Source organism: Carica papaya, chromosome 1 (assembly GCF_054855325.1).
Source record: "Carica papaya isolate Zhongbai chromosome 1, ASM5485532v1, whole genome shotgun sequence".
Taxonomy (NCBI): domain Eukaryota; kingdom Viridiplantae; phylum Streptophyta; class Magnoliopsida; order Brassicales; family Caricaceae; genus Carica; species Carica papaya.
Genome location: NC_142309.1, coordinates 26225716 through 26251957, shown reverse-complemented (window position 1 = coordinate 26251957; position 26242 = coordinate 26225716). Strand labels below are relative to the sequence as shown.

The following is a 26242-nucleotide window of genomic DNA, read 5'->3' as shown; positions in this document are numbered from 1 at the left end:
GAGTTGATGTAACTTAGGAAATGGTCTTTGAATCGGGATAATATATTACATGTGGAGAGATCTTAATGCGTAGTAGTAACATGTTAAACACATCGTCTCGAGTATGATTAGACTAAATACGTAGTTCTAAACTTTTAACTTGTATTTTATTATCTAATTACATAATAGAATTCAAAATTTAGACACCAAATTGAGCAAATAAAATGTTTTTAAAAATGCATGACTAATTTGTCCGAAAAATAATAATAAAAGGTATCAAATTATTACTTATAAATGATTAAATTATATTTTCTAAAAATAATAAAAGTAAATAGTTATATTAAAATATCAAGAACTCAACTAGTTTTATTGAACATGAAAAGAAAAAAAAAAAAAGAGATGACACGCGTTTGGCTAGAAAGATGAGATTTTATCGAAAGGAATCTAAATTTAGTACGCACAGCAGGGCACCACGTCAACAAGAATGGAAGCTTTGCTGGTTAAGAGATTATAAGTGGCTAATGGTGTTTCATGTTTTGATTAATATTCTTACATAATTGTTACTTTCTTTTTGTTTCTGAATTTGCTGCTCCCCTCCCAAATTACTCCTTAATTTCCAGCTTCTCAGAAGATGGGAACAACCTTATTCACTTGCTGTTCTTATTCTTCACTAGAACGTGGTATCTCAGGACCAAAAATTATTCTATCTGCTACTGCTTCGAGAAGAACTAGCGGCTTGGTTGTTGCAGAAGCTGGAAATCTGAATAGAAGGTCAGTTGTAATTTCCGGCGTTTCATTGGCTTTGGCATTTCCAGGCGAAGGAATTGCTGCTGTCAAACAAGGCCTTCTTGCTGGTAGAATTCCTGGTTTGTCTGAACCTGATGAACAAGGTTCCTATTTCCTCTCTCTCTCTCTCTCTCTCAGTCACTCGTTATACTCGATGATAAGTGTTTTGATTATTTGGAAAAAAATATATATATATGCTCAGACAGGTTGGAGGACTTACCGCAGACCAGATGAGAAATCTGGAGGGCATGGTGTCGGATGGAGTCCAATCATCCCTTATAGCTTTTCAGTGCCTCAACAATGGGAGGAGGTACGATTAATTCATCGAACATTTGCTGGGCATTACTTTGATCAATTTGGGTTAATTTTGTTTATGTATCCACAATAGGTGCCTGTATCAATTGCTGATCTAGGTGGTACAGAGATTGATTTAAGATTTGCTAGTCCAAATCAAGGGCGATTGTTCGTCATTGTTGCTCCTGTTCTCCGATTTGCAGATGGTAACTTTTTCTTTCTGTTTTGTATAAACTTCCAGTAATTTGACACTCTCTGCACCTCATCTCTCACACCGGGTCTGTCGCACACATATATATCTATCTCTCTTGCGGCTTTTGTTGTTTGATCGTTTTAGTCTTTGCTGAATAACGCAAATGGGTTCCAGAAGAAGAATTGATCTTCAACTAAGTGCAACTCCTCGCACCCCATGGATGTGCAGCAATCACATGACCCTTTTGTTTTTGCCTTTTGCATGCCAATTTCATTATGGACCTCCTCCCTTCTTCTTAGCCAGCCAATTCATTTTTCATAAACTCTTCAGGACCTTTAGAGACGAAGAACTCTGCAATTTCTTGACTTCCCAAATGTTACCTTTGGTCTTTACTACTTTCTCATCCTTAAATTGCAAATCATTTTCCATCATTGTACACACCAATGTTGCCTCCACTCATGTGATCAGTAAGACCGGTTCCGGATATAATAATGGCATATCAGCATCTTTTCTTGGATGGCTGAAAACACAAAAGATACTTAGACGGTAGTAGCAGCAAGTTTGGAGAATCGAGTGACTGCTCCATCTGTTTGGATCAATGATTGAATTGGGTGACTGGTCCATCTGTCTGGATCAATTATTGTGTGCTAAGGAGCTCATTGACATGTCATGCCATCATGTGTTTCATGAAGCCCGCATTGTTCATTGGTTGGAGAACAACAACACTTGCTCTCTATGCCGCCAAGTCCGGTGCTGATACACAACTTCTCCTTGCATGCATGGTTTAGTAATTAAAAGCACCAAGGTGCAGAAAACCATATAATTTCCAACAACTTAAAAAAGGGTTTTAGGTAGAAGATACACTCAAAATCATGTAAAGCAACATCTTTTGTCAATATATAACATTCTTCTACAAGATATCTCTTTTTATTCATCAAGAAATAACAGAGAGCTGTTAATTGATGAAATTTCTAGTTCTGCTTTTTATGTTTATATCGGCTGCAAGCAACCTTCTATTGTATAATGTTTGCAACTGAGAAATTAACGATGAAATTATTATCCAATACTAGATTCTTTTCATTATCATCATCTTCTAGAGACTCGCATATAACTTGAAAATTTAAATTAGGCTTACATTTCAATTTCAGCTACGTCTTTGTGTTAAGTAATATATATAACCTACATTCTGGATGATAATCTAATCCAATAATGATATTCATTGAGTCTCATGGTTGTATCATACATATTTTACAGATCTTGGTGGAGATGCTACTATTGAAAAGATTGGACCGCCAGAGAAGGTAATTAATGCATTTGGACCTGAAGTCATAGGTGAAAATGTAGAAGGCAAGGTGTTGAGTGTTAATGTAGCAGAGCACTCTGGCAGGACATACTATCAGTATGAGTTGGAGCCGCCTCATGTACTGATTACTGCAACTGCAGCCGGAAATCGCCTTTATTTGTTTGCAGTGACTGGAAGTGGTAAGGATGCTTTTCTACTTCAGAATGCTTGGTTAAGATACTACGAATCCCATCTCTAACTGCTATTAAAACTAATATGATCACTCTCCATTGAGGAAGAAAAGAACTCAACTGAAGAATTTTCTGAGTACATTGCATTTGCATTATATGTAGATATATTGTGTAATTTTTAGATCAAATGGAAGCTATTTATAACAATCATCTTTGCAAAGATTATTGTACATACTTTTCTTAAACTATCTTACAAATTTAATCCTACTTGTTCTTTTACAATAATTATTTTTTTCTATAAACAATCCAGAATAAAATAACAAAACTTTATTACAAAATCTTATAGACTCTTAACACTCCTTTATATTTTTTTTTTTTTTTACCAAGTTTTTCTACTAATACTTTTAATCCTGCTTTCTGGAGAGTCGTGGTTGGCATAGCTGCAAATTGATCCTAAACCTAAAATGCACTAAATGTATTTCTTCTTCTTCTTAACTTGCTGAAGGAATTGAAGCTGAAGCTTCATATTTTATTTCTGGCCATACTGAGAAGATTCTTGATAATCGAGATAGTAGATTGATTATCAACCTAAATGACATTAGCTTCATTTTGGATACAATCTAAACAGAAAAGGATCTTCTTTTGCCAAGTATTTTGATTTGTGATAGCTGATGCTGCAAAATATGCTGCTTTAGCTGTGATTTAGCAGCAACCTCCTATCTTCTTGAATTCTATGAGAATATACCGAACTAAGAGATAAAAGATAGCTAAAAGTGCTTTTCCAATTGTCAATATTCCTGCCATATTACTACCTACAAATCCTTCAAGAATATCCCTGCTCTGTTTGCTGCTTGAAAGAAGGTTAAAAGATTATATCAGGATTTAGTTGTTGGTAGATATAAAGGGCTTGCACGCAAAATTTTACAGATAGATCAAAGCTCTTGACATCACTATCATCCTTTGAATTTTTTCACCCTAGACTTGTGGAGTTGAAACTGACTTACAACTTTCCATCTTAAACTTTGAAGATATGAAGGCAAACTTTCTTTGGGTGAGGAAAATGTTAGAACATTGACGGATTTCCATCCCAAGAAAGTATTCGTCTCGCTCAAATATGACATTTCAAACTCATCCATCATTCTTGCTTAAAATTCTCTAAAAACTGAAAGCTGTTTCTATTCACCAGTAGATTATTCACATACAAATGGAATGATCACTTTCCTCTCAAATACGTAGCACTTCACATATAGAGTTGGCTCATTCTCCCTCTTGAATTCTTGACTGTTTAGGTGAAAGTCAATTCTATTGTGCCAAACCCAGGCTCCTATTTAAGACAATAAAGAGCATTTTTAGGGCCTGTAAGTTTTGTCTTCCCAGTCAAAAATCAAGAAGCCCTCGAAATGATTAGCAAAAACTTCTTGAAGCAACTCATTTATAGTATGCAATTTAACATCTCTGGGGTAGATTTCCAACCTATTTGCACCGGAAAAAAAAAATTATATCTTGATTGTATCATGCTTGGCTGTTGGAGCGAATGTGTCCCCCTAATCAACCCCTACAAGCTGAGCATAAACCTTCCTAACTAGCCTAACCTTATGTGTGTGCACTGAGCTGTTTGGTTGAATTTAGTTTTTATATACCCACTTTACCTCAATCGATCCTATAAAGGAAGTTTCTGCACTATTTGTGATCCAAATGAAAATGAGATTGCTAAAGCTTGAAAATTTGATGATAGCTTCAGTTCTTCACTGAAAGTCAATTGATGATCATGTTCACATGCTTAACTTGATGAAACTTAGATATGACACAAAAACTTTGGCCATCTTAACTTGGAATCTCTGAAATTTCTCAAATTCATGTTAGTAGATATGAATGTGACAGCTGTCAGCTTGGCAAGCTACACAAACAAGCTTGTTTAAGGATAAAGCCTGAGAAAAGGAAAGACTTCGATTAGTTCAGTCATACATGTTTGGACCAATAAGGACTGCATCTTTCAGCTTGAACCAACACTTTCTTTGTTTATAGATGACAAATGCCTAACGCCACAACTCATTTGATTTACCTACACCCCATAAGTTTGAAAGCATAATGCTTGGTCATTTCATTATCTTTCATAGTCAGCTCTTCAAACTCTCTTTTGAGAGTTAACAAATTGACAGTCCATATCCTTTCATCCCTTTGAACTTCTCGTGGAGCCTGTCTCATGCTTTCCTTCTTGTTGTAGCATCTACAATTATAAAAACATTGCTTGCAGACCTGCTCAATGAACGAAGTGCAATGCCTTTAAAGTTCTTTTAATTTTATCTTACAACAACTGCTTTTACACATTTCTTTTAACTAATATCCTACTTTCTCGTTTAACTTGTCTTCCGTACCTAGACGATAAAACTTAATTGAAAAATCTCACTAACTGTATTCTTGTGTTACTTTTGTAGGTCTTCAATGGAAAAGACATTATAAGGACTTGAAGAGGATAGCTGAGTCATTTCGTGTTGTCTAATTGAGATCTTTGGCAGAGTGAGGAAGAAAGAAAAAGCATGTTAGTTTCATTTTTGCCATAATACAAGTTTGCAGCACCTACACCTAAGAAAAAGGTAGTGCCTTTATGGCACAATTGGCTTCAATTCAACCACATCATTTGTTCAAATATTATTTTCAAGAGCCCCCTGGAAACTTTAAGAAAAAGTGTAATATTTAATTTTGCAGCACAAAAAATTATTTCAACCCTGACGTGGTTAAAATTTTCAGTATCTCTCATAGTCACCTCGCAATGCATTGGTCACTAATAGAAGGAACCCTTACTACAGCTCATGTGCTTTCTAATTATATTAGTCTGAAACTAAACGATAAAACTCTATATTGACCAAGTATATATATATCTGGTAAACAATTCTCACTAATATTATATAATTGTGTGTAAGAATTCAACACAGTATTAGAGTCAATTCCTCTTCATAGCCTGGTCCTGTTGTATATGCTTAAAGGATGTAATTTCAAATCCACCAAGTATGAGAATCTATATTAATTCTTATACTTATTGGATAACTCTTTCTGTAACCATGTGGTTTTAGGTAAGAGTTTAACATGGTATCAGAGAACTCCATGTCACAGTTTGATGCTACCTGATATTTTGTTGATAATCTATCTGTAATATGCTTTACATGAGAGAAGGTATTAAGTGATGTATTCTCACGTCGAATTAGAGAATCTATATTAGCTTATATTATCTGTTGGATAACTCTTTAACACCATATGGTTTTGAAACATATGTCATCATGGTCCCTAGCAATTGTGCCCTTAGCCGTGATTAAAAATGAGCAGTAGTGATTAAACAATTCCATGTCTTTTGTTTTTGGTAAATGGTGGTACTTTCTTTTGTCACTGAATAAATAGGATATGCACTCCTTTATAGAAGTATAATGCTCATCTGAATCTTTGACAGGTATCACTAGCCACAACTGAACTGCACCCTGGAGTTTTTTTAATCCCTTTACTCACCATAGCCATCATCATCCTTTCAGCCTTTTCCCATGCATCAGAAGCAGCATATACATTTGACACAAGCACAAATTGAGAATCATTGCCAGAACACTTAAGATCCGACCTGTTAACCTCTTCTAATATCTTTTCTGCCATGTCCATGTCCACGTGAATCCGGCAAGCACCAAGTAAAGCTACCCAAACTGCATCATTCGGTTTCATTGGCATTTTCTTAATCACATCATATGCTTCTTTCAATTTCCCTGCACGTCCCAAAATGTCAACCAAGCATCCGTAGTGCTTTACATTTGGTGCCAAACCGTACTTGCCCTCCATCTTGGAGAAAATTTCTAATCCTTCTTCAACAAAACCTCCGTGTGCACAAGCTGAAAGAAGAGATAGAAATGTGATTCCATCAGGCTTCTCATTTGCATCTTCCATTGTTCTGAAGAACTCTAGGGCCTCAATGGTCTGTCCATGAACAGTAAAAGATGAGATCATCGCGTTCCAACAGGCAGTATTCCTCTCTGTCATTCCATCAAAGATCAGCCTTGAATTTATTAAATCCCCACCCTTAGCATACATGTCAAGTAAAGCATTGAAAATAAACTGATTAAACTTTATCCCCCTGCGATATATCATACAATGGATTTCTTTACCAGCTCTCAACTGACCCAACTGAGCACAAGCAGATAAAGCACTTGCAATCGTAAACTCATCTGGTTCAAATTCGTCAGTTTGCATTTCAAAAAATGCTCCCAAAGCTTTCTCACAGAGCCCATTTTGGGCATACCCAGAAATTAATGAATTCCAATTCACCAAATTCCGATAAGGAATTCGATCAAAAATTGCCCTGGCCTCTTTGGTATTACCTCTCTTGCAATACCCAGAAATCATGGATGACCAAGCAAAGCAATTCCTTTCCGGCATCTGCTCAAAAATTTTCCTTGCGGATTCCATCTCCCCATTTCTGGCGTAGGCCTCAACCATCACCGTCCATACCACCACACTTTTCAACGCAGGAGGAACTTTGTCAAACAATTCTCTGGCTTTTACAGTATCTCCCTTTGCCGCAACCCCACGAATCATCTCAGTCCAAGTTGCTGTATTTTTCATTGGCATGTTCCAGAATAGCAGAGATGCAGATGCTTCATCTCCATTCTTCAAGTAGCCACCAATCATGGCATTCCATGTTACCACATTTCTATGAGGCATATTATCAAACACTTTACTGGAAGCAAATGTATCGCCGCACTTAGCATACATATGAAGCAATGAGGTCGCCCCAACGATATCAAAATGAAATCCAGCTCTAATGGATTGACCATGCAGAGCTTTTCCATGGTGGAGATTTGACAAGGAAGCACAAGCCTTGAAAAGTAAAGGAATTGCAGGTAAGATGTAGGAGTAGGAGGCTCCCTTTCGGCGATCTTGATTGTATAAAACAAGGGCGTTCTTGGGTGATCCTTGAGAGATAAGCTTCCTTATAAGAAAACAGCAGTTGGGTAATTGATTTCTTCTTACTCTCATCTTTCCATGTCTCCAAGTTCAACTGTAAATCGGAGAGATGCAGTGGAAAATCCTTAAAATTTTTGGGCAGAGCTCTCCAGGATGTCCATCTTAATCCTTTGGCAAACGGCATAATAACCAAGTATGTGGTTTTGTTTTTTTTTTTTTATTTTTAAACACCAAGTTAATGAGTAAACTTTTTAAGTAGAAGTTATTCTTATTATTGCATAAAATTTTCTATGTGAAATATGCTAAAAGGAAAGCTCAAAAAGAATTATAACATGAAATTTCCATAAACTATAGCATGAATCCATAAATCAAAACGTAAAATATAAAGATCTAGTAAAAAGTAAAAACAAGTAAATATTTTTAAACGAATATAAGAACTATATTTATAATGGATACTCTTAATTTGCAATCCAATAAAATGGGTCATACAAAAAAAGTTCAGGCAGAAAACTACAATGTTCTTTTCCTTCCCCAAAGACCTTAGTACTTGCTTAGCCTTGCATAGAGCTGGGGAGATTACTGGTTTTTGAATGACTGTAACTCTTACATTTCTTTACCTTAACTACCCAGTTTGGTCACGAACCCGCGCAAGCTCAATGGATCATCAGCTTCTCAAACTACTGAACAAGTTTACAAGTACAAGTATTTTAAAGCAAATCCATCTTCAGATTCTTATTCGCGGTTTACAAAGCAACGCCTTTGTACTGCCAAAGCTCCTCTCTTTGTCTGCGCAACTCTTTTCACTTAATTATGCAATTAACATATTCCAAAGCTCACAATATCTTAATGTGGTCGCGTATAATACGATCATCAAATGCTTTGTAGGAAAGAACCATAAAGGTGCACTGAGTATTTACAATCAAATGAAGGCACTAATGGTCATGCCTAACAGCTTCACTTTCACTTTTCTTTTGAGGTGTTTTGAATCATTTGAAGCATTGAGAGATGGAATGTTAATACATGCTGAGATTTTTAAGTTGGGTTATGGTGCTAGCATTTTTGTACAAAATACTCTTTTGGATTTCTATGCGAGATGTGGGGGGTATTTCGATTTTGCCAGTCAGGTGTTCGAGGAAATGCCTGAGAGAGATGTGGTTTCCTGGAATTCAATGATCGGTGCTTATATGGCTCGTGGTGAGATCGAGTCTGCAGTTCAGTTGTTTGAATCAATGAGTGAGAGAAACACAATCACCTGGAATTCTATTGTTTCGGGGCTTTGCAAAGCTGGGAATATGGATTTGGCTCTTTCAGTCTTTGAGAGAATGCCAGAGAGGAATGAGGTTTCGTGGAACTCCATGATTTCAGGATACGTAAGGGTATCTAATATGAAAGCTGCACAGTCGATTTTTAATCAGATGCCTCGGAAAACTGTGGTTTCTTGGACAACCTTAATATCAGGATACAGCATGGCTGGAGATATTGAATCTGCCATCCACATTTTCAATAAGACGCCACTTAAAAATGTGGTCTCTTGGAATGCTATGATTGCAGGTTATGTTCATAACCACATGTTTGATCAAGCTCTTGCCATATTTCATAATATGCTTATTGACGGCGAGTGCAAGCCTGATCAAACAACCTTAATTTGTGTACTCTCTGCATGTTCTCATTTGGGGTCTCTTGAACATGGGAAGTGGGTTGATTCTTATATGAAAAGAAACAAGATTGACTTGTCAATTCCTTTAGGAAATGCTTTGATAGATATGTTTGCAAAATGTGGAGATGTGTATAACTCACTAACAATATTTCACAGGATGGCTAGTAAATGTATAATTACATGGACAACACTAATTTCAGGACTAGCTGTTAATGGCAAGTGTAAGGAAGCTATAACTCTCTTTGATAGGATGTCTTTAGAAGGAATAAAACCAGATGACATCATTTTCATTGCTGTTCTGTCGGCTTGCACACATGGAGGTTTGGTGGAAGAAGGTAAGAGGCTATTTGAGCAGATGGTGAAAGAGTTTGATATCAAACCCCGGATTGAGCATTATGGTTGTATGGTTGATCTTCTTGGACGAGCAGGAAGGATACAAGAAGCAGTCAGATTTATAGATAGCATGCATTTGAAGCCAAATTCTGTCATCTGGGCTACTTTGCTTAGTTGTTGTAAGATTCATGGAAATGGAAAGTTGTTAGAAGAACTGACTCGAAAAATTCTGGATCAAGAGCCTTCAAATCCAGGTTACTTGATGCTGATCTCGGATTTGAGTGCATCAATGGGAAACTGGGAAGATTCTTCACTATACCGTGTTGCAATGAAACAACGAGGAATACAAAAAGTTCCTGGTTGTAGCTCAATTCAAGTTGGAAACAGGGTCCATGAGTTCCTGGCTAAAGACACCAGACATGAACAAAGAAATGAAATCTACTGCATCTTGGACAGTCTAAATGGACACTTAAAAGGAGAAAGAAATTAGAATTTTTCCTTCAAACCAATTTGCTACAATAGGATGGTTAGATGAAACACGAGCCATGAAAGTGAAGATAAAATGATTCCTTATTCTTGGGAAAATTTCATTCTGGAACTTGATTAAATACTTACTCTCAAGTGAGATTATCAAGCCTTACTTACAATTCCCATGAAATAAGGAGACAACATGGGATACCTGTTTGCCATTTAATGAATTTTTTTATCCCTGTCTTACCATTATAAATATGCCCCACGGTTATGGTTTTCAGAGAGCACTCATTGTACTCGGAGGAGGGGTTAAAGAAAGTGGTTTTGATAATCATTTTATGATTCTTCTCATTCTAATGAAACTTTCTACTATCTTTGCCAGTGAGAATATGCAAAATGCCAAGATATGTATATTGCTTTGTGTTCTCTTGTAAAGAACATACAGATCTAGGTTGGCTAGAAAACAACAGTTGTGAAGGACTTCACTAAGCACTTTTGACCAGAGATTTGAAGCACCAATTATTTAGTCGTGGAGTTAAATGCAATCTGGGATTGACAGGGGTGTTGAGAGAGTATTGTTTGTAATCCACAAATTATGATGATTGACAAATCTAGTGGCCATTGGTGGTGCTTCATCGGGACTATCAGATGGTAGTTCCACCATTGCTTTACTCATTTGGAATATACAAGAAGGTAAAGAAGCATTTTAGAATTGAATGTTATTCACTTCAAAAAATTAGTAGGCTAGTTTCACTTAGTAAAGTGTGAAATTGTTGGGATAATTAATTCAAAGCATTTAGATGTCCTTTTGCACAAGATGTAAACATCTAAGTTTATGATTCTCTTTCATAGTGATAGTAGCATTCATGTAAGTTCATAGCTTATTGTCTTGATTATTTACGACAATTTAGTATTTTGTGATTGTGGAGATATTGTACTTAATTTTTTCGTATATTCACTGTGAGTTTGAAGGGCTTATGTGTCCAAAACTCCTGGCCAGCAGTTACGGAAGCTGAGACCCGATCTTTGGTAACTGATGCACTACAAAATCAAGCGTTAACCTTTCCAGCATCATAGGTCAGTACCCACGGCTCCTTGATCTTGTATGTTTCAGGCTGCTGTCATCTACAGTATTTTTTAAAATATTCTATGGCGTTTTTTTGCATGCCAACCTAACAAGACGGTATTTGGACAAAATGAAAGGCCTAAAGCACAAGCATAGGAACTAGTGCAATAACCACAGGTTTGAGCCTGCTGAACACTTTCCTTTTGGACAAACCTGATGTGCTTGATCCGTGCCATTAATTAAACGTAAGGTTATTTGCTTTTGTCATTTGTAGATAATAACTTTCTTTTTCTACTGATAATTCAGTGGAGTAGTTGTAAGCTTGGCCATGTTCTTCATATGGTTCTCCATTGGGTGGCCCTGAATTATCCTAATATTTCCAGATATAAGTCCCAACAGTCCCTGAATTATCATTTGGAATTCTAAAATTTCGTAGAACATCTGTGCTCTGCACATAATCATGTTTACGCATGGTTACTCATACCCTTATCCCATAAATAGCTGGGAGCGACAAGGTGAAGTTTAATTCAATTTTATAGATTGTCTTTTCCAATATTTTTCCTGCATACCTATTATCTCTTTTCATAAATCGCCAGCTTCTCCATGTTTCTTTTCTCATTGGAGCTCTCTAACGGCACGGCTTGACAGAAACATCCACCGAATAAATGGATGCTTTTCTACATCCCAATTTGCAAGGTTCCTCCAACCTACTTTTCACAGGGAAATGGCAAGTCTCTCTTTGCTGGTACATTCTACATTCTTTAGCCTTTTTTACCTTTTCTTTTTTCTTTATGCTATTCTGATACTTCAAACTTAGCAGCATTTCAATTATGACTCACTTTGTGCTTTCCAAATTAGATGCTGTAATCAACAGAGGACTGTATGAATACTTCAAAATTTTTGCCAGGTATTCTCTTATTTATTTTTTTATGGTACTTGGTTGACCATATTTGTACGGGAAATTACCTACTAATTTTGATAATTGGTAATAAAACAAATGACATGTTTAGCAGAGTAATTAAATCTTGCTTCTAAAAAGATATCATCAATAATAGGATGATGTTTTCTTTTTCAAAAGTAACAATGACTTCTTCTATTATTTTACTGTTCTGATTTTCTTTTTTCTTTTTCATGTTATCTAAAAGTCTAGTGTTTTTCAATTTTTTTTTTTTGAAGCAAAATTGTTTATTATATCATGTTTCTTTTCTAATTATTTAACAGACAGATTTGACTGTTCTTGAGAAACATATTAAACTATTATTAAACCCCCAACTAAAAAAGATTTGCTGATGAGATGCCGAATGTAGTAAACTTATCTAGTTGATGAAACAAATTGCGGATAGGGTGAGCTAAAATTGTTACTCTCTAATGTTTTGGGTAGTTGAGTTGATAATCAGAAACACACCCATCAAAAAGTTTTAACGGGTTAACAATAAATCTGGTAGGCATATATTATCAGAGTTTTATATAATGAGGTCATCTGATCCACATTTTGAAGCACGTGGGTCTGTCATGGGGCGATAATATGAAAGTATAACAGTTTCCAATCAGGAAGAACAAATTAGCATGCACACGTACGCACACATATATGTATATGTTTAAAAGGTGAAGATTACATAAAAGGAATTCTAGATATGAAAACCCCCCTTTTTTCTGCAATACAAGAAACCCATCTTTCAGAAACTCGAATGGGCAAAATCTTACCCACCAAAAAGAAGAAAAAGTAGAAGACCTAAACAGCCGAGATTCTCCCGGCAGGGTTGCTTTCATTGCTATTGCCATTGCCAGCACCCATCTCCACACATTTCTCATCACTTGCTTTCTCTGCCGCAGATTGATTCTTGTGGTATATGAAATACAATATGAGCTGCGCTGTCCCCAGTGCACACCCAAACCCATTTGGAATCTGTTTGACCCAGTTTTAGATTAGTAAAAACAAATGAAACCCACTATTACCCATTCACGAATTACCAAAACTACTACTACTTACAGCAACAAAAGGGTCACGACCAAGAAGACCGTACACAAACCAGGAAGTACCACACAAGAACACAAACAGTGATAAGAAGAAAGGCATGAACTCCACGCTCTTTGTTCTAATCACCAACCTCTGCACCACATAATAACCAACCATCAAATCAACTCTACCTAATCTTACATTTCCTTAAATTCTTTTCAAAAAAAAAAAAAAGGGGGGGGGGGCTTACCATAATTGACAGAGGAGACGCGTACATGATAATGGAGAAAATGGTGGCAGCAAGGCCACAAAAGAGCTTTCTGGTGGTGCCATGAAGGGCAAGCAGAGACACCAAAGCCACAGTGGAGAAGACAGAAAGCACGAGCACCAGAAGCCCAAATATCTTAGCCTTCTCCTTCTTCGGAGCAAATATCAGAAACAACAAGACATAAATCCCTTCTATCACTGCTCCTGTCCCATTTATCGTTGATACTAAAAGGTTGTTTTTCGACACAAATGGAAGACCATACCTGTTCAAGATTACTCTAATTTACAATACACGTACACCCACCATGGGAAAAAGACTTGAATGAAACATATGCATATATAATTATGAATCAAGAGAAGTTACCAAGCAGAAAGGAGGCAGTTGAGCAAAGTCATTACGTAAGGAATGCCAGAAAACTGCTCTGTCGACCTACTCTTTATGATCCTCTTGAATGTGATCCTATTATAAAAAATTTAAGGGGATTGATTAATTAAGTACCAATTTTTAGTAAATAAATAAAAATGAAATGCAGCATGCGTACGTTGGAGCCAAGAAGAGGAACAAAGCAGTTGCATTTCCTGCAACAAACAGAGGGAGAAAGAAAAGTTAGAAAGTAGAAGAAAGAGATAGAACAAGTGAAGAGATGAATGAATGAATGAATCCTCCATTAACTCACCAAAAATACCAAACAAGAAATGTGCAATGTCCATTATCTTTCTTCTTCTTCTTCTTCTTCTTCTTTAGGAAAATACCACTTTAAAACACAACTCTGCATAGGCAAGAGGCGGTTTATGTATATCATATATAATGGTACAGTATATATAGACATTTATACATATATACGTAAAGAAAAAGAGAGTGGTGATAACTGCCAATCCATCCGCGGTAAAAAAAAAAAAAAACTTAAATTCAGATTTTGTTCTTATCCTCACAAAGAAAGAATTGTCTACTTCTCTCTGGTGCCAACAGGAATGGTGGTACTCGTACGAAAGTGACGTCGCATAGAGTAATAATTAATTGCTTCCTCCGAATTCTTTTATAAAAGTTTTATAAATAATAGTTGAAAAATAGAACATTTTAATGTCTTGAAAAATTATTTAAAAAATAAAAAAATAAAAAAAAAAAATAAAAAAAGAAGAAAAGAAAAAGCCAAAGCATGGGCGCTTCCATTGTTTGTTTACGTTTCCGTTTTGTCGGTAAGAAATTCATATAATTTTATTTAATTAAAATTTCAACGACCAACGAAATGAAAAGTGAAAAGATAATTACAAATTTACGAAAATCGACACGTGTCTCCAGAACCAGTGTCACGTGCCACGTATCATTCTCATTTCAAATCGATAACTATTGAAGCTACGTGGCATTCTCCAGCAACTTTTGTTTTTCTATATTCTGTCTGAATGTTATATCCTACGCACAAAATCAAAAACTTTTTTTATTTTTATTTTAGTATTTTATTTCTTAGTCATACTTTATTAGTTTAATTATAAATAAATATTTATTAGTTTAATTAATAATACAATAAAATATATATGTTATCAGTAAAATCATGCAACATTGGTTGCGACGCGATGTTTATTGTGTTGTCTCATAAATAATTTATTTTACCAATTTAATTTTTAAATAACAATAAAATATCACATTTAATGTATACGTACATATTACACAAGGAAATGTTATTAAAAATTTTAATTTCTAAAAACATTATTATTAACTGTCGTCCTTTTTTTTTTTTTTTTTAATTTTCTCAATAAAGTTGATCAACTTTTGTTTTTTAGTCATTGCGTGCCTATCACGTGACCTTCCGTTTTTTTCGCTCTTCTTTCTTAATTTGTTTTATTGTCTGAATAAAATTTCCACGTGCCCACGGCACATGTCACACAGTCGAGCATTAATCATGTGCTAAGGTCAATTCTTCTGCTAACACCCCCTTTAAATTATCTGTTGAGATTTTTTAATTAATTCAAAAAAAAAAATTATTATGTGTAATTCAATAATAATTTAAAATTAATATAAAAAGTTTAAAAACAATTTTAGTTTAATTTCATCGAAAAGAACGACGAATAAAATAAAATTATAAAAAAAAAAAAAAAGGAATACACGACTTCACCCCTAAATAAAATAAAATTAAACATATGCAATCATAATTTACCGACTTTAAAAATTATATAAATATGATTAAATTAAAAAAAAAACTGGGGTTGCAATTTGCAAAAAATGGGTAGTACAACTGTGGTTTAGGATTATGTTGTGTTATTTTGTGTGTAATTGGTTTTTAAGAAAAAGGTCACGAGAAATTTTAATTTCGTATTTTGTTTTAAAAAAGAAAGCTGCAATTTATTTTGTACTTAAAAGCAATTACATACCATTTTTTTTTTTTTTTTAGTAAATAAAAAGTTCAAAATTAAATGATGAGAAAACCGAGAAACGCATAGCAACCGTCCCAACACTCACTCACTGGTTTAATTTCTCTAGAAAACAATTTGAAATTCTCTTCCTTCTGTAGTTGCTAACAGAAAAATTAAATGCGAAAATTCAAATTTCACCAACCGGATAAGAGCCGACCGCCGCCGCAGCGTCTACTCTCTGTTTGCGACACTCCACCGCACCAACGACACTTTCAAGTCACCGCAATACACTTTGCTGCTGACGACCGATTTAGAGAGAAGAAGATGGGAGGGCGGAGGAGAAAGTAGAGTCGGGAATCAATGAGATGCGACTCCTCCCTCATTCATTCAACTTTACATACATTTATATGCAGAGAGAAAGAGAGAGAGAGAGAGGGAGGACATTCTCATTTTGCAGAAAGTAGATAAAGAAAAAAAAAAAAAAATTTGCCTAGGTAAATATTTGATTTTTTATTTATTTTAAATATGCTTTAAATACTTCATTTGTTTTTATCCAATATTTTATTTTGTACTCAATATATACCTCATACGTTAAGTGTGCGTACACTACTTTTTTATCACCATCTGTTTTATTATATAAAGAAACATATTAGGATACACAAATTATTAATTTTAAAAAAATAAATAAATACTTATAACAAATATGTACAGGTAATGCCACTTAAATAACTAAAATCATACTAATTAATATCCAACTTCACGTAATTATCATATATTAAAAAAATATTTATTTAATAATATCTAATTTATGATCTACCATTTTTCTTTTTCTTAAAAAAAAAAAAAAAAAAACAGAGAGTTTTTAGCTATTTAAACACGGTGAATTAAAATTAAAATTTCACACTATTTAATTCAAAGAATAAAAATGTATGATAAGTTGAAAAAGTTTAATTGGTTATTGTAATTCTAGAAACGATTTTGACTTGATAAACAACGAACATGTGCTAAAGCATTTTATATATGTCTAGAAAACCCACAATGTTTTTTTTTTTTTTTGTACAAAGACCATATTATATATATATACACACACACACAAGCACGTGCCAATAAATCTTAATGTAGTTTGGTAAAAACAGTGGGTTCTTCTATGCAATTTATCCACACCCACAATCACAATTCACTTTTTAAATTTTTAAAAAAAAAAATTATCAAATTAATTACTCATTTATCTCATTTGTTACAATTTATTTCTTAATATATTTTTTTACTTACAATTTGATTCTTTATATTTAACATAAATATTTGACTTTAATTAATTTAATGAATTAACAATAATAAAATTATGTTATCTATGATATTTTTATTAAATTATGATTATTAAAATTATTGTTGGTTTTTAATATATAGTTAAATTTTGGTAAATATAAGGATTATCTTGTTTTAGAAAGATTAAGGAAATTAATTAATTATGCCATATGTAGTTAGAGAGTGAGTTTGTACAATTTAGAGTTCCCGTGATATTTATTAACCACCAATTCAATTGATTAAACTATAATTTTTGAAATTACTGTTAATTTTTAATATCCATTTAGAGTTTACTGGCTATATAAAATCTTTTGTGTCGAAAATTAATAAGTACAATCTTTAATTACAACTATAATCATTAAAATTAGTGTAATATTTTTTTTTTGTAAATTAATTATATTTTTATAAGATAATTATTGAATTTATTATAAATATTTTGTCATTGTTGGTTTCTTCTCAGTTAGATAATAATTGAAATTATATAATTATTTATTTAAATTATATTTCTACATTTAAAAATTATTTTTAAGAGTAGGGCATGACATTTTAAAATTATAATTCGAAAAAAAATAAAAAAATAACATAAATTATTGGTGGTTGTTAGTTTAATTATCTTCTGCTATCAATCCAAGAAGACACAAAACAGGGTCATGTCGCTTCAATTATTCCAATACTTTACCTATTCTTGCTTCTTTCGTACTTCTTAGGGCATAAATATGGTTCGATAGATATGGTTGCATATACATATATATATATATATATATGTAAATTATATATCTACAAAATCAATTAAATGTCTTGCTTTGGAAAATAAATGTGAGTGAAAAAGATATTACAAATTCAAAATGTACTCCTTACTTATATATAAGAAATTAAATACAGTGTAGGCATATGACTTAAATGTTTGGACGGTGGTTGATGAATGTTGAGATGAGTGATTAATTATCATATCGGAGTGTTTATCGCTATAGTTGAACTATAATATTTAATTTATTAATATATTAATATAATTATAGTAATTAAATTAAATTAAATTTTAATAAATTTATTATATTTTTTAAATAAATAAAATTTTTAAATTAAAATAATTATAATGAATTAAAGAATTCTCTTACTATTTTTGTAACGACCCAGAACTTAAAAGAAAATAAATTATACATTGAATGCGGAAGCAAAATAATAAGTTAGGGTTTACATTCCTTACACAATAATTCAGAATACCCAATAGAATTACGAGAATAACCCTCATAAAAAAACAAATGAAAAATTAAAGAAATAAATAGAATATAAACAACTAAGCATCCTATTCGCAACCCTCTTGTGGATCGAGATCTGAATCTTGGTTCTCTTGATGTAAGATGGTCAATGAAAGAGTGAGCTACACTAGGGTAGTAAAAATGTCACACTACTCACTGATACAGAAGTGAAGGTTGGTAAAAATTATAAAAATAACTAATGGAATTTTTAATTTAAGTAAATTCATTTTTCATAACTAAAATTATTTACCGCATACTTACCGTAACGAGATTTTCAAAACTGACTCATAGAGGCAATAACATAACCAATATCACAATATTATATTCAATTTGCGAGAATAACAACTTTCACTTTTATCTGCCTACTGGTATCCATTGGGATCCATAGGGATATCTCTACTACGCGTGAATCATTATTCAATATTGTCAACTACCCGATCGTCCTCATGTCCCGTTCGATATGAGCGCCAAAAGTACCATCCATCAATACCTCATCCGGTATGATGGTGAAACGGGTCGTCCCCATACCCCGTCCGGTATGAGCACAAAAAATATTAATCCTCGATACCCCGTCCGGTATGAAAGTGAATCGGGCCGTCCTCATACCCCGTCCAGTATGAATGCCAAAAATGAGACAACGTTCACGGTAGGGTTCCCTATGCACCCGGTCCATCCACCATCTCTCAAGATATCCAGTAAGACTACTATTTATCTATTCAGTTAATCAAACAATTTCCTGTTTATATTTAATTTTTCAGTTTTCCAATTTAACTGTAAATCATACAAAATAAGCAATACATGCATTAAGAAAACACAATCGAATCATCATACCAATTTCAGTGTATTATCATCCATTCAAAACTGTAAAATCAATCAATCAGTTAAAATATGATAAAGAGTAATAAATAACCGATTCCAGCTCCATTTGTAACGGCCCCGGAAAATATTAAAATGAAATGAGTATTTAAATATATCGAATGCGGAAGCGAGATCAAAATTTCATTTAACATCCCTTACACGAAAAACCAAAAACGTACTTAAAATATAAAAGATTAAACTAACTAAGAAAGAAACTCGAAAATAAAACTATGCGTATGACTACAGAGTCTCTAGGCATCCCCTTCGTCGTCCTCCTGCGGAACGGGCTCGGGAACCATGTCTTCCTGATCTGAAATGGTTAATTAAGGAGTGAGCTACACTAGCCCAGTAAGAACATCACGATATCTCACCGTCACGGAGATAAAGGTGGGTAAAAAAAACCACAAAAAGACCAATGGAGCATAATTTACAATAAACTCGTTTATTAACAACAAAACCTTTTATCAATAATAAAACTTTGACCATCCACTTACCTTGGTGGAATTTATGAAAACAATATGAGAAAAACAATAACATTATCATAATCATTGAATAATCTAAGCTGTAAAACATAACACTTATCACGCCTCTTGTAATTCAATCATTGTACAACATATCTTTTTCTCATTTACCAGCCTACTAGTATCCGTGGGGGTCCATAGGGGTTCCGCTACCCGTTAACCTTTAACATTCATAATCAGTTTCCAGGGCCGTCCCCATACCCCGTCCGGTATGGGCGCCAAAACCATGAACCTCAATACCCCGTCCGGTATGAGGGTGAAACGGGCCGTCCCCATACCCCGTCCGGTATGGGCGCCAAAACCATAAACCTCAATACCCCGTCCGGTATGAGGGTGAAACGGGCCGTCCCCATACCCCGTCCGGTATGGGCGCTAAAAACCATAAGATCTCCATACCCCGTCCGGCATGTGAGACCACAATCCCGGTAGGGTTCCCTACGGACCCGGTCCGTCCACCATCTCCCAGGATATCTAGTCAGGCTGACCCCCATAATACAATTATCAGTTTACACAATCTTTCATTTTTCCTTTTCCCCAATCAGCATCATCAATTCACATTTAAACAAGCAAATCGTAATTCATACCAAACAGACAACATACAGTATCAGTTTTTCAGTCATTCAACCCATAATTAATAAAAACGTAGTGCATGCGCACAAATCTGTAAAATGAACACATCAAACCTCATTTTGCATTTAAAGCTGTAAACAGGCCAAATAACAGTAAATCATCAATCACACTAGACTCGGGCTCCATTAGCAACCTTAAGCAATTTCACACATGCGTTAATTCAAGAAATACTGTTTTATCATTTTGAACTTTAATACCGTGATAGGAAATAGGGTGAGGGGTCCTTACTTGTTTTCGGGATCCGAATACGATTCACAGTGCGCCTGCAGGCTGTCCCTAATTTTCCCCTGAATTTTTCCCGGGGAACTGAAACACGCTCACAGTACCTGCACGGGTTCCAAAAAAATCCAAATTAGGCCCAGGGCCTCTTTCGGCCCAAATCGCAACTCCGGCACGGCGGCTCCGCCGTGCTCTGGCGGCGGCGAGTCGCCTCGGGTTGACTGTTTTCGGCCGTTTTTGGCCGAATTCGGCCACACTCGCATTGGTCCTTGTCAGAAAACAACCCTAGGGCCCTCGGGGGGCCAAAAAATCACGGAAAAACGGAGCTTACCGGCGGCGGCGCTCTCGGGTACGGCGACTCTCCGGCGAAGTTTGTGTTTTGGTGATTTGGCTTCGGTCAACCTGTAGAGAAAAGAATGGTGATCACGGTGATATAAAAATTGCATCGAACGGAGGCCGGGAAGGGCCTCGTCGGAGGCAAAAACCGAGAGGGGGCGCGGCGGTGCCGCTGGGCTTCGGCCGCGTATTCCGGCCGTTTGGCCGGGATTTCGGCTTCGATTTGGCCATAGGAGGAATCAGTGGGGAAAAACGAGTCGGGGGTATGAAATTTACCTCGATCGGCGGTCGGAAATTTCCCCGGTGCGGCGGCGAGTGGCGGCGGGTGGCGGCGGTCGGCCTCTGGTTCGTCTTCTCCGGCGAGCGGCTGGCGGCTAGGGTTTGTGGTCTGGTGTGGAGGTTCTATTTATAACCCCTTGCCTTTTGATCACAGCCGTTCATTTTGTTTTAATCTGGGCCGTTCGTTTTTGATTGAATCTGGGTCGTCCGTGCGATTGAATCTGGGCCGTCCGATCGCGTGATTGATCTGGGCCGTCGGATCGCACCCACGCGGATCGCCAGCGTGGCTCCTTTTGGAGTGACGCGGTCTTGCCACGTGGCAGGCCCTGGTTGGCCGGGACTGCTGACCGGGCCTGCTGACGTGGCTGCTGACGTGGCCGCCCCTTTTTTTTTTTTTTTTTTTTTTTTTTTTTCTTCTCCTTTCCGGGTGCTACAACTCTCCCCCCCATAAAGAAATTTGGTCCCCAAATTTGCCTCATTACTCTTGATCAAACAGATGAGGATATTGGGCCCTAAATTCTGATTCCAGCTCCCAAGTCGCCTCCCTAGGCGTGTGGTTCTGCCACAAGACTTTTACAAATGATATTTCCCGGTTACGGAGTATTCTGCTTTCTCGGTCCGTGATACTGACCGGTACTTCTTCATAAGACAAGTCCTCTCGGAGTGAGAGCGGTTCATGAGCCACGACATGAGAAGGGTCCGGATTGTACTTGCGCAGCATAGATACATGAAACACATTGTGAACCCGGGAGAGCTCAGGGGGCAGTGCAAGTCTGTAGGCGGTGGTACCAATCTTGTCTAAGATTTCAAAGGGTCCAATGTATCTGGGGTTTAATTTTCCCCTTCTGCCGAACCTACTAATTCCCTTGAAGGGGGTGACTTTAAGAAACACCCGGTCACCTTTCTCAAAGGCCAGGTCCCTCCTTCGGGTATCAGCATAGCTCTTTTGCCTACTCTGAGCTGTCTGGATGTTCTTCTTGATCTTAACTATCTTGGACGTGGTTTCTTCCACTAAATCCGGGCCAAACAATCTTCTATCGCCCACTTCCTCCCAACAAATCGGTGACCTGCACGGACGCCCGTAAAGCGCCTCGTATGGGGCCATGCCGATGCTTGCTTGGTAACTGTTGTTGTAGGCAAACTCTATCAGGGGTAGATGGTCGTCCCAATGGCCTCCGGAGTCAAGGACACAAGCTCGGAGCATATCCTCCAGCGTACGGATTGTCCTCTCTGATTGTCCATCGGTTTGGGGGTGGAAGGCAGTACTGAGGGACAGCTTTGTTCCCATAGCTTGCTGGAAACTATTCCAAAACCGAGAAGTGAATCTGGGATCCCTGTCGGATACCACTGTTACTGGGACCCCATGCAGTCTGACTATTTCCCGGACATACATTCTTGCCAACTTGTCCAACGAATCAGTCATTCTGATGGCCAGGAAGTGGGAAGACTTAGTGAGTCGGTCAACAATTACCCATATGGCATCGTGTCCCGATCGTGCCTTGGGTAGTCCCGATACGAAGTCCATGGTGATGTGTTCCCACTTCCATTCTGGAATCGGTAAAGGCTGAAGCAACCCCCCTGGGCGTTGATGTTCTGCTTTGACCTGCTGACATACCAAGCACTTAGATACAAAGTCGGCTATATCTCTCTTCATCCCATTCCACCAGAATCGGGGTCGCATAGTTTGGTACATTTTTGTACTTCCTGGATGCATGGCGAACCTTGAACTATGGGACTCTGTCATGATGTCTCTTTTTAATTCATTGTCGTCTGGGACACACATTCTGTCCTTGAAACGAATCAATCCGTCGGCAGAGATCTGAAATTCTGAGTTCACTCCCTGTTCTGCATCCTTCTTGCGGTTTACTAGGGCGGAGTCGATTGACTGGGCTTCCTTTATTCTTTGGATTAGCTCGGGTTGGACTGCTAGGTGGCTCAAACATGTGGCCCTCTTCAGATCTTGCAGTCGAACCTGCTGCGTAGCCCCAATGGACCTGCATTCCGAAACCATCAGATGGGCTAGGGTGCCTGCACTCTTCCTACTGAGGGCATCGGCTACTACGTTGCCCTTACCTGGATGGTATAGGATGTCACAATCATAGTCCTTGAGGAGTTCCATCCACCTTCTCTGACGCATGTTGAGATCCTTCTGAGTGAAGATGTGCTTCAAGCTCTTATGATCGGTGTAGATCTGAAAGGTCTCTCCATACAAATAATGGCGCCAGATTTTCAAGGCGTGTATGATTGCGGCAAGCTCCAAATCATGGGTAGGATAGTTCTTCTCATGATTCTTTAGCTGTCTAGACCCATATGCTATAACCTTTCCATGCTGCATCAGGACACAACCCAGGCCCAGATAGGAGGCATCACTATAAACTGTATACCCTCCTGATCCACTCGGTAGAGCCAGCACGGGTGCAGTAGTCAGTCGCTTCTTCAACTCTGAAAAACTCCTTTCGCAGTTCTCATTCCAATCAAACTTTGCATTCTTCTTTGTGAGTCGGGTTAGAGGGGCCGCTAGACTGGAGAACCCTTCGACAAACCGGCGGTAATAACCCGCCATCCCTAGGAAACTGCGAATTTCCTTAACTGTTGTCAGCCTTTCCCAACCAAGTACCGCTTCAACCTTTTCGGGGTTCACCGACACCCCTTCCTTCGATATAACATGTCCTAGGAAGGCGGTTTGCTCGAGCCAAAATCCACACTTGCTCAACTTTGCATACAACTTCTTTTCCCTGAGTACCTGGAGGACTTGGGCAAGATGATGAGCATGTTCTTCTCTACTTTTTGAGTAGACTAAGATATCATCGATGAACACGATGACAAATTTATCCAAGAACTCTCTGAAGATTCTGTTCATTAGATCCATAAAGATGGCCGGGGCGTTGGTTAGCCCAAACGGCATAACCAGGAACTCATAGTGTCCGTACCTGGTTCGGAATGCCGTCTTGGGGATGTCTTCTGCTCTCACTTTTACCTGATGGTAACCTGATCGTAGATCTATTTTAGAAAAGACCTGTGCACCCTGCAACTGATCGAAAAGGTCATCAATCCGGGGGAGAGGGTACTTGTTTTTAATTGTTACCTTGTTTATCCTTCTATAATCAATACACAGTCTCAACGTTCCATCTCCTTTCTTTGCAAAAGTAACCCCGGCACCCCATGGGGAAATGCTGTGTCTAATGAAGCCACTGTTTTGTAGCTCAGTGATTTGTTTCCTTAGCTCTTCCATCTCGATGCGGCTCATTCGGTAAGGAGCTACCGAGATGGGTTGGGTTCCTGGCTGTAAGTCTATGGTGAACTCGACCTCTCTGTCCCCTGGTAGACCGGGCAGTTCATCCGGAAATACGTCTGGAAAGTCTCGGACTACTGGAATCTCTTGGATACAAACTTCCTTCTTGGGTTTACCTAGTTAGGGAAAATACAATATCAACGCACTGGGAATTAAGAAGAAAAGAATTTGTCATTAGGGAGAATCAGTACCGAATAATTTTATTAACTTGTGAATGGTTCCTCGTTGGGAGGATTAAATACAATCTTTTTATTAAAGCAGTCTATGGTGGCGTGATACGCCGCCAGCCAATCCATTCCTAGGATTACATCAAAATCCCCTGTGTCTAACCCTATCAGGTCTACCCTCAATTTCCTATCTGCTATCTCCACGGCACATGCCCTGTAGACAACCTCTCCTAGTAATGTCTCCCCCCCAGCGGTAGATACAAACAATAATGAATCAAGTCTATCAGGTGGTACACAAATTTTGGAAGCAAGAACATGTGAAATAAAAGAATGTGATGCACCAGTATCAAACAAAATATGAGCAATGTGGCCAGAGATAGTATACATACCATGTACCACGTCCGGGTCTGCATCGGCATCCTTCTGGGTAAGGTTGTAAACTCTGCCCTGGATTGGAGGCCTCCCTTGATTCTGGTTCCTAGGACACTCCCTCGCATAGTGCTGGGTACTGCCGCATATGCGACAGGTGTTGTTGAGGCGGTAGCAGGGTCGGTCCCCATGATCCCTGCCGCAGTACTGGCAGATCTTCCCACGAGCTGCCCCCATAGCCTGAGGAGGGCCCTGAGCGGCAGGCCTGGGTCTCTTGCTGGGTTGGACCGGCATGGTAGGCGCTGGCCTGCGGAGCGGGGCTGAAGGTCGGGAACTTCCTGCTAGCTGAGGGCGGGTGTCGAAGCTCCTTTCTATGATCTGCGCCTTTGCCAGGACTGCCGAATATGTCTCGAGCTCCATCACCAACAAGTGCTGTCTGATCGCCGGGCGGAGACCCCACTGGAATTTCCTGGCCTTTCGGCCCTCATCCAACAATGTCTCCGGGGCATGTCGGCCCAGCTCCAGGAACTTGCGGGCATACTCCGACACTGTCATATTACCCTGGACCAACTGAGCAAATTCAATTTCCTTTAAATGTTGGATGTGCTTAGGGAGATACTCCGCATGGAAAGCCGCTAGGAACTGCTCCCAAGTAACTGGTACAGGCAGGGTGGCCCGCTTGAGCTCCCACCAGCGTACTGCTTCCCCTACCAGCATGTAGGAGGCAATGGCAGCCCTCTGCTCAGGAATTACTCCCAAGGTCTCAAAGGCTCGCTCAGTCTCCGCCAACCAGTATTGGGCCTCTTCAAAAGAGGATTCCCCCGAAAAAGTAGAAGGGTTCAGTCTCCTGTACCTCTCTATGAAGCCAGGGTCGATCAAGGAGGGAGTGGGGTCCCGAGGTAAAGGAACTGGGGCCGGCTGAGGGTGAACTGGGGGACCCTGTGGTGGCGCCTGCTGATGGGGTGGGGGCACTGGAATGTGCTGTGGCGGTACCTGTTGGTACCGTGGCTGTGGTACCGGGTCGTACCGCGGCTGTGGTGCCGGGTGGTACTGTGGAGGAACAGGCTCCTGCCGGGGTGGCTCGGGATCAGCCTGCTGTAACGGGGGCTCAACCTGCGCTAGCGGAGGAGGTCCGGGTAACTCCCTTCTCTCCTCTTGCCTTCGCTGAGCAGCTACGAGAGCTTCCACCATCTCATATAATCTGTCCAAATCCTCCCGAAGCGAATTATCTTGGGCCGCTCGGTTTA

At 38.0% G+C, this 26242-nt stretch overlaps 5 protein-coding genes across 29 annotated transcripts; 2 read left to right on the top strand and 3 right to left on the bottom strand.

Annotated features, from left to right (window-relative positions):
* Positions 1 to 377: 377 nt before the first annotated feature.
* Positions 378 to 5531, top strand: LOC110815161 (thylakoid lumenal protein (Mog1/PsbP/DUF1795-like photosystem II reaction center PsbP family protein)). Its single transcript, XM_022042824.2, has 5 exons — positions 378 to 869; positions 972 to 1075; positions 1154 to 1265; positions 2507 to 2734; positions 5161 to 5531. Exons 1-5 carry the CDS (start codon positions 611 to 613, stop codon positions 5223 to 5225), a joined length of 768 nt encoding a protein of 255 aa, XP_021898516.2. The 5' UTR covers positions 378 to 610; the 3' UTR covers positions 5226 to 5531.
* A 368-nt stretch (positions 5532 to 5899) lies between these two features.
* Positions 5900 to 7759, bottom strand: LOC110815206 (Pentatricopeptide repeat (PPR-like) superfamily protein). Its single transcript, XM_022042882.2, has one exon. The coding sequence runs from the start codon at positions 7733 to 7735 to the stop codon at positions 6149 to 6151; it is 1587 nt and encodes a 528-aa protein (XP_021898574.1). The 5' UTR covers positions 7736 to 7759; the 3' UTR covers positions 5900 to 6148.
* Positions 7753 to 12213, top strand: LOC110815207 (pentatricopeptide repeat-containing protein At3g29230-like). Of its 25 annotated transcripts, none has more exons than XM_088223395.1 (5): positions 7879 to 10817; positions 11097 to 11201; positions 11328 to 11367; positions 11497 to 11935; positions 12049 to 12213. In XM_088223395.1, exon 1 carries the CDS (start codon positions 8254 to 8256, stop codon positions 10141 to 10143), a length of 1890 nt encoding a protein of 629 aa, XP_088079521.1. In that variant the 5' UTR covers positions 7879 to 8253; the 3' UTR covers positions 10144 to 10817; positions 11097 to 11201; positions 11328 to 11367; positions 11497 to 11935; positions 12049 to 12213. The 25 variants fall into 25 exon arrangements, with proteins under 25 accessions (XP_088079554.1, XP_088079521.1, XP_088079532.1 ...); XM_088223406.1 differs by having other exon boundaries at positions 11328 to 11435; positions 11787 to 11935; XM_088223399.1 differs by having other exon boundaries at positions 11328 to 11435; positions 11574 to 11935.
* A 503-nt stretch (positions 12214 to 12716) lies between these two features.
* On the bottom strand, positions 12717 to 16222 carry LOC110815279 (bidirectional sugar transporter SWEET1-like). Its single transcript, XM_022042984.2, has 7 exons — positions 15966 to 16222; positions 14092 to 14184; positions 13957 to 13993; positions 13779 to 13874; positions 13398 to 13677; positions 13181 to 13300; positions 12717 to 13096 (listed from the first exon to the last, which is right to left on the bottom strand). Exons 2-7 carry the CDS (start codon positions 14123 to 14125, stop codon positions 12923 to 12925), a joined length of 741 nt encoding a protein of 246 aa, XP_021898676.1. The 5' UTR covers positions 14126 to 14184; positions 15966 to 16222; the 3' UTR covers positions 12717 to 12922.
* A 3048-nt stretch (positions 16223 to 19270) lies between these two features.
* On the bottom strand, positions 19271 to 25876 carry LOC148270482 (uncharacterized). Its single transcript, XM_088223352.1, has 2 exons — positions 25016 to 25876; positions 19271 to 19492 (listed from the first exon to the last, which is right to left on the bottom strand). Exons 1-2 carry the CDS (start codon positions 25710 to 25712, stop codon positions 19434 to 19436), a joined length of 756 nt encoding a protein of 251 aa, XP_088079478.1. The 5' UTR covers positions 25713 to 25876; the 3' UTR covers positions 19271 to 19433.
* Between the last annotated feature and the right edge of the window lie 366 nt (positions 25877 to 26242).

What these genes read in the sequence shown, in the direction of transcription:
- LOC110815161 (XM_022042824.2), top strand. Translation starts at nt 611, where the DNA reads ATGGGAACAACCTTATTCACTTGCTGTTCTTATTCTTCACTAGAACGT. An exon ending in TGCCTCAACAATGGGAGGAG is followed by an intron (nt 1,076 to 1,153) that starts GTACGATTAATT and finishes TATCCACAATAG; the next exon opens with GTGCCTGTATCAATTGCTGA. An exon ending in TGTTCTCCGATTTGCAGATG is followed by an intron (nt 1,266 to 2,506) that starts GTAACTTTTTCT and finishes CATATTTTACAG; the next exon opens with ATCTTGGTGGAGATGCTACT.
- LOC110815206 (XM_022042882.2), bottom strand. Translation starts at nt 7,735, where the DNA reads ATGAGAGTAAGAAGAAATCAATTACCCAACTGCTGTTTTCTTATAAGG.
- LOC110815207 (XM_088223426.1), top strand. Translation starts at nt 8,254, where the DNA reads ATGACTGTAACTCTTACATTTCTTTACCTTAACTACCCAGTTTGGTCA.
- LOC110815279 (XM_022042984.2), bottom strand. Translation starts at nt 14,125, where the DNA reads ATGGACATTGCACATTTCTTGTTTGGTATTTTTG. An exon ending in TTTCTTGTTTGGTATTTTTG is followed by an intron (nt 13,994 to 14,091) that starts GTGAGTTAATGG and finishes TGTTTGTTGCAG; the next exon opens with GAAATGCAACTGCTTTGTTC. An exon ending in CGTCTCCTCTGTCAATTATG is followed by an intron (nt 13,301 to 13,397) that starts GTAAGCCCCCCC and finishes TATGTGGTGCAG; the next exon opens with AGGTTGGTGATTAGAACAAA.
- LOC148270482 (XM_088223352.1), bottom strand. Translation starts at nt 25,712, where the DNA reads ATGCTGGTAGGGGAAGCAGTACGCTGGTGGGAGCTCAAGCGGGCCACC. An exon ending in AGACCCGGACGTGGTACATG is followed by an intron (nt 19,493 to 25,015) that starts GTATGTATACTA and finishes TAACCATTTCAG; the next exon opens with ATCAGGAAGACATGGTTCCC.